This window comes from Nelumbo nucifera, chromosome 4, assembly GCF_055504915.1.
Source record: "Nelumbo nucifera cultivar China Antique chromosome 4, China Antique-T2T, whole genome shotgun sequence".
NCBI classification, from domain to species: Eukaryota; Viridiplantae; Streptophyta; class Magnoliopsida; order Proteales; family Nelumbonaceae; genus Nelumbo; species Nelumbo nucifera.
The window spans coordinates 76,006,436-76,013,686 of record NC_142652.1 but is presented as its reverse complement, the minus strand read 5'-3'; the positions used below and the strand labels follow the sequence as shown (position 1 = coordinate 76,013,686).

Below are 7,251 nucleotides of genomic sequence, written 5' to 3'. Positions count from 1 at the left end.
TAAGTTATTTATCAAAAGGGAGTTAGTTTTTAGTTTTAAGTACATAAATATAAGGTTAATGGGTTAGACGATTTGGATTGGCTCAAGGCGGGTTTGGGTTGAACCTAACTCATTTAATTTTATATAACTAGGTCATTAATGGATTGGTGGGTTAAATGAGTTGGGTTGAATCTCAACCCGAACAAAACCTACCTCACCACCCAATTGCCTCTACTAATTACAAGAGGAGACTCTGGAGGGCCAATTGAAACTGAGCCCTATCCATGACATAAATCTGGTTCAATTGGGACCACATTGGAACCTCAATCTGGTGGAATAACCATGGATTGTACTAGGAAACAAAGAAGGAGAAACTCCCTCAATAATAAGCAAAAACCACCTACATAGAAACTCCTCCTCCTTCCCACGACCTTTCATTCATAGTTATTGCTTAATGCCTACTCTCCACTCTCCAGCCTTGTCTCATTCATTACTTAGCCATAGCACCGTCCTTCCTTGACTTATATCCACGGCTAAATCCAAACTGGTCTACAGGGGATTCCAACCTAATGGAGGATTTGGGTTTAATAAGGGTATCAACACATTTTCAACACCTTTTCCAATTCTGAAAGTGCATACACCAACTTTCACTTGGGCTGCATTTGGAAACAATGCAAATAAGTGTGAATGCAAATATGTAATGTAAAACGGTTCATATAAATTGCAAAATTGGGTTAGTTTTGCACCGACAAATTTACCTTCTTACCAAATAGACTTTTAGCTGTAATGGATGCAAACATTCATTCCAATAAAGCATACGCCTTTTTTTTTTATCAAAAGCCCACTTGAATGCAAATTTACTTTTTTTTATTGATGTACTTTTACATCTTATTATCAATGTAAATATGCATTGGTATGTCATTTGTCAATGCATAAGGCCCTGTTCGTTTTTCGGTAAGTTACTTGTCCGGGTAAATGCATTTACCCATTTTCTTTTATTTCTTAGGTAAATAAGGTAATGACCATTTTAGTCATAAAAATCCATTATTAAAAGGGGCATTTTTGTCCCATTCAAGTGTTAGCAACTTTATTCCTAGGTGGGAAAGTTATTTACCCACCTAAGAAAATAAACTTTCCCTGGTCCTCACATTAATCTGAAAAATGAAGATGGAATTCTTGGTCAATGAGAACCAAAATCCCATTGACCAACTTTCCTCCTTCTCAAAATCCAAAAAAAGAAAGCCCCCTAAATGTAATATTGCCAAACATAGGCAAAAGTAAACCAAAATGCAAATTTACCCTGAACCGGGATTTACATTTTATTTGCATTGTTTCTAAACGTAGCCTTGGGTGCAAAACAGAAGTGAAGCAATCCTCCAATTAAATCTTTTTCTATCGTCCTCCACAGCCGTTGAAGGAAGGAAAAAAAAACAAGGTATTAGTCATAGAACCTGTGGGGCAATATTGGTGCTAAAAAAAAGAAAACAGGAAGTATTAATCATAGAACTGGTTCTCAGTTCTGTTCAATCATCCCTCTGTTCAACACAAAACTTTTTAGATTTTGGTTTTTAGTCATAAAACCTATGGGGACAATATTGGTATTATAAAAAATTTAGAATAAGGTATTAACGGTTCTAAACGGTTCATTAACGAAGTCTTGTATATATTATAAGGGGCCGGTCAATAACGTATGTATAAAATAGGTTTTGGAAAGTTCAAGATTTTCCTAAATGTAGAAGGTTTTTATAAAAGTAATTAACCCTAACAATAACCCCATATTCCCATTGGGCAAAGCCTCCGAATTGGGCTGGGCCAGTTATCCACTAACAATTCATGGGCCATGACCAAACTTACTATCGATCCAAATAAAACCGCTGTGTTTTGCCCACCTACCGACTACCGTGCGTGCGAGATACTGAGTATTCTAGTACGATTAATTCGAGAAAGTTCTTTTCTTTGTATATATAGGTTAGAAGCCCTAGTCGTTAACTTCCTTTCAGCCACGACGACGCCTTCTGAGTAGCGGGTTCGATCTCTAGGGCACAGAAACTAGTTGGTACCGGTGGTGGCGCTGGTGCAGAAGGTGTCTCAAATTTAGCTTGAGTCTGTGCCATTCTAGGGTTTTGATTGGAGACTTGAGATCAATCAAGTATTGTTCTTTCACATCATCCAAACGTCTCAAATTTGGTTTTCTGGTTTAGCAAATTCTGTTTTGTTTCTTGATTTCTAACGTTTGGAAGAGGAATGGGGACGGAGAGGAAGAGAAAGGTGAGCTTATTCGATGTGGTGGATGAGACTTCAATCTCTGCCAAAATCGTTAAGAGTAATGGGGGCCTAGCGCACAACTCGGGCATTAACAGATGGAATGGCCGGCCTTACACGCCAAGATACTATGAAATCCTGGAAAAGAGAAAGACGCTCCCGGTTTGGCAGCAGAAAGACGAGTTTCTGCGAGTTTTGAGGGATAACCAGGTCATAATCTTGGTTGGAGAAACCGGTAGTGGGAAGACCACTCAGGTCAGTAACTTGAATCTTCATTTATGAAGTTGCTTTTCTTGGTATTTTTAATCAAATTTCGAATTTTCATTTCTTTATAATTGAAAAAATTAAGAATTACGTGAGAAGATTGTTTATACAATTTCTTCTTTACTTTGAGGGTTTCAGATGTTGGTTGCGCCCAAAAAAACGTGTTGGCTAGTGCCACTTACCATAATTTCCTACTCTTGTTTAACCTTACGATTCCTGATTGTTAAAATACCTATATGTTCATACATTTTGTGATGATATTCATGTGAGCATTTCCATCGTGGTGGATTCAATTTTTCTGATGATGGGGATGGCGTGGTCTTTTACTGAAAAACAGGGTCCATTACCTCATCCATCATTTCACTTATATAGAATGTAGTGTTGTCATCATATTACATTTTTCTGAAAATCTCCTGTGAATGTCGTGCTGTAATTATTGGGACCAAAGTTTTCTGGTTGGCCGTTTTGTTTTAAACACTGGAATTGGTTTAGTTCAATAATTTATTTTATTTAATTGAGTCCAATTATCTAACTAAGAGTGAATTGGCATTCTACAGATTCCTCAGTTTGTTTTAGAGTCTGTTGACATAGAGACTCCAGATAAGCGCAGAAAGATGATGATAGCTTGCACCCAGCCCCGTAGAGTGGCAGCAATGTCTGTTTCCCGTAGAGTTGCAGAAGAGATGGATGTGACTATTGGAGAAGAAGTTGGTTACAGCATTCGATTTGAAGATTGTAGTAGTTCAAAAACTGTTCTCAAGTAAGGCTCTTTTCCATACCTTATTATTTATTAACTTAATTGATGCAGAATGCTGAAATTACTCAAAAATCACAAATTCTATATGATTTATTTTGAATCCGTATCTTACCATGCTGTTGTTGCAGATGTTTCTGCCTTTGGTTACTGTATACTTATTTCTCCCATTGCCTTGCAGGTATCTGACAGATGGTATGCTTTTAAGAGAAGCCATGACTGATCCACTCCTAGAACGCTATAAAGTAATAATTCTTGATGAAGCTCATGAAAGAACTTTGGCAACAGATGTTCTATTTGGGCTTCTGAAGGAAGTACTGAAAAACAGACCTGATTTGAAACTGGTGGTGATGAGTGCAACTCTTGAGGCCGAAAAATTTCAGGGTTATTTTTATGGGGCACCACTTATGAAAGTACCTGGAAGGCTTCATCCAGTGGAGATTTTTTACACACAGGAGCCAGAGAGGGATTACCTTGAAGCTGCTATTCGGACAGTAGTGCAAATACACATGTGTGAGCCCTCTGGTGACATACTTGTCTTCCTTACTGGAGAAGAGGAGATTGAAGATGCATGTCGGAAAATTACAAAGGAAATTGCAAATTTGGGTGATCAAGTAGGGCCTGTCAAAGCTGTGCCACTGTATTCTACACTTCCCCCAGCTATGCAGCAGAAGATATTTGAGCCTGCCCCACCTCCACTGAAGGAGGGTGGTCCTTGTGGGAGGAAGATTGTGGTGTCAACCAACATTGCAGAAACTTCCCTTACCATAGATGGTATAGTTTATGTTATTGACCCTGGATTTGCAAAGCAAAAGGTTTATAATCCTCGAGTGCGTGTTGAATCTTTGCTGGTCTCACCAATATCAAAGGCAAGTGCCCACCAGAGATCAGGACGTGCTGGAAGAACACAACCAGGAAAATGCTTTAGACTCTACACTGAGAAGAGTTTTAATACTGATCTTCAGCCACAGACATATCCAGAAATACTGCGGTCGAATCTTGCAAATACCGTTCTCACATTGAAGAAACTAGGAATTGATGATCTTGTTCATTTTGATTTTATGGATCCTCCTGCACCAGAGACATTGATGAGAGCATTGGAGGTACTGAACTACTTGGGTGCACTGGATGATGATGGGAACTTGACAAAGTTGGGAGAAATCATGAGTGAATTTCCTTTGGATCCTCAAATGTCAAAGATGCTTGTTGTTAGTCCTGAATTTAATTGCTCAAACGAGATCTTATCTATTTCTGCGATGCTATCAGGTATGCATGCATACTCCACATTTTTGCTTATGTTTTCTCTTTGCCTCCATCTTGAGTCTTATAGTCCTCTACATATAGATGTGGGTCTTCTTGGACCAGGGCATGCATATCCATGTTGGTAGACGTGGTCTTATGCTAAACTGTTAGCATATCATATGGTTGTGCTTGTGGATGGGATACTGCAGGCCCAATCTTTATCTATGTGGATAGGTAAAAAGTCGAGCATGCAATGGAGCTTGCGTATATGCAAGTACATGTGCATGTCTTTAGTGTTGTTTACTTTGTCCTATTAGGTTGTCATCAGCAACTGCCTTGTCCGGGTTCCATGCCACAGGTTGGCATGCGCCAAAAGAAGTTTTTATGTAAGTGCTGATGTAGATAGTTGCAGTTTCTCAGTATTCTCTCATGAAGCAAATGGTGTCGTCTCGCCTCTATGCATCTGCTGACCTACCGTGGGCCTCCTCTGTGATAACAATTTCTTTCTTTAGTACCCAATTGCTTTGTCCGGCCTAGGGAGGCGCAGAAAGCTGCAGATGAAGCTAAAGCTCGGTTTGGCCACATCGATGGGGATCACCTTACGCTTTTGAATGTGTATCATGCATATAAGCAAAACAGTGAGTATCAAATCTTATGACCAATGAAATTGAGGTTGACATCCGATATTTGTTATCTTAATTTTTCCTTAATGGGATATTGCAGATGAAGATCCTTCATGGTGTTATGAGAACTTTGTCAATCATAGAGCACTCAAGGCTGCTGATAATGTGAGGCAACAGCTTGTACGTATCATGGCCCGATTCAATCTGAAGCTATGCAGCACAGATTTCAACAGCCGTGACTATTACGTCAATATAAGAAAAGCCATGCTGGCTGGGTATTTCATGCAGGTAGCTCACCTTGAGCGTACTGGCCACTATTTGACGGTGAAAGATAACCAGGTATACATTTATTAGGTTCATCTATAATATGCTTCCTTCATTTCTGTTTTCCTTGACACTGGCTTTGGGCCAATGTTTTCCTTTGCAGGTGGTTCATCTTCATCCTTCAAACTGCTTGGATCACAAGCCAGAGTGGGTCATTTACAATGAGTATGTCTTGACCAGCAGAAATTTCATTCGTACAGTTACAGATGTTCGTGGTGAATGGTATGTTGCTTCATTTCCAAATTTGTACGAGTACCTTCATTTCCGAATTTGTATGAATACCTTCATTTCCAAATTTGTATGAGTACCTTCATCTTATGTATTGTCCTATAATATAGGAGTAAAAGTTCCTGAAATGATACAATCATGTTTGAGTTTAGGGTCAGGGCATGTACTCATCTTTTACTCGGGTTGATCCTTTTATATTTTGACCAATTGCTTAATGATGCCTAGTCACTTTTTTGTCTTATTTTGTTGGCATTTGGTATGTAGAACTACCAATGGTTAAAATGGACCTTGAGGATATGTCCTTGTCAACTGGGGCATTTCCATCTCACAGAAATTGTGTTAATGGTTCTTTCTCCTGACACAATTTCTGTGTTAATGTTTTTTGATTTTAGATACAGAAATATGGTAAAAAATAAAGAATAAGAAGGAAATAGAAATTCCGTGCTCTAGGCCATTAGGCAATGGCAGACGTGTTGGGTGTCAGACATTATCACCACTTGCCAAAAAAATAAGAAAAAAAGGGAACACATTGTCTGAGGGAGAGCAATTTTGACCAAATATGATAAAATGAAATGTAAGTAGCATTTTTTTGTACGTTGTGTAGACAAACATAGCTAGCTATTTTGGTTTCTTTGAAACGCTTCTTCTCATGTGTTCCTTTATAATTGCCTTTTCGTTCTTTCTCCTGAGGTTCTCATAATTGAACTTACATTACTCCTAAAAAGGAAAAAAAATTTAGAAATTATTTATGTTACACTGTCATTTATCGTAATCTTGTTCAGTTGGTTTATATTTTCTTGGGGTGGTATGTTGATCACTATTTTTATTATATTTTGCAGGCTAGTTGATATAGCACCCCACTACTACGATCTTGCTAATTTCCCCCAGTGTGAAGCTAAGCGTGTTCTTGAAAGGCTCTACAAGAAGCGAGATAAGGATAGGGAGGAAAGCAAAAATAGGAAATAATGCCAACTGACCTAGTCACTCATTGGGATTGTCCCTCTGGAGAGGGGTGGACAAGACACTTGATCTTTGTGGTTTCACCATCGCCTCCTTCCAGTTAGGTTAGGTGGCTTCGGTTGTCCTGCACCCCAGCCCAATTGATGGTGTTATCTACACTTAAAAAGATTTTCTAGATATCATGTTGGGTAGAATTTAATATTTATTTTCTTATTTGTTTTCCTTTTTTACCGTTTTTATTCCATTTTGCCCTCTCAGGACCTTACAGGCATTTAGATGTTTTTACTTTTTCATCATTTGAACCGACTGCGGGTATATCTAAAATCTGTAAAATGTTTGTATTATTTCATGTTATCTTTAGTCCTCAATTCATAGTTTAGTAACTTTTTGGACAAACAAAAATTCTACTAGCTTGCAAAACAATTCTGGGCAGCTTCCACCATTAATTTCTGATAGATTAAGTTGTGTGATTCTGATAGCCGATTAAAACTTCCTACTGAGATGTGAGAATTGAGATTTCTTTCTATCTGAGCAGCCTGTGCTTGCAGTTACTGTTGACTGTTGTCACACAATCACACTACGTTGTTGCTGATAGCATGATGCACTTGCTTGAAG

The 7,251-nt window shown here is 38.5% G+C and overlaps 1 protein-coding gene across 1 annotated transcript; it reads left to right on the top strand.

The window, feature by feature from the left end:
* The first annotated feature begins 1,967 nt into the window (after positions 1-1,967).
* Positions 1,968-7,038, top strand: LOC104605025 (putative pre-mRNA-splicing factor ATP-dependent RNA helicase DEAH2). Its single transcript, XM_010269615.3, has 7 exons — positions 1,968-2,496; positions 3,063-3,265; positions 3,441-4,525; positions 5,014-5,139; positions 5,225-5,463; positions 5,552-5,670; positions 6,516-7,038. Exons 1-7 carry the CDS (start codon positions 2,224-2,226, stop codon positions 6,640-6,642), a joined length of 2,172 nt encoding a protein of 723 aa, XP_010267917.1. The 5' UTR covers positions 1,968-2,223; the 3' UTR covers positions 6,643-7,038.
* The last annotated feature ends 213 nt before the right edge of the window (positions 7,039-7,251 follow it).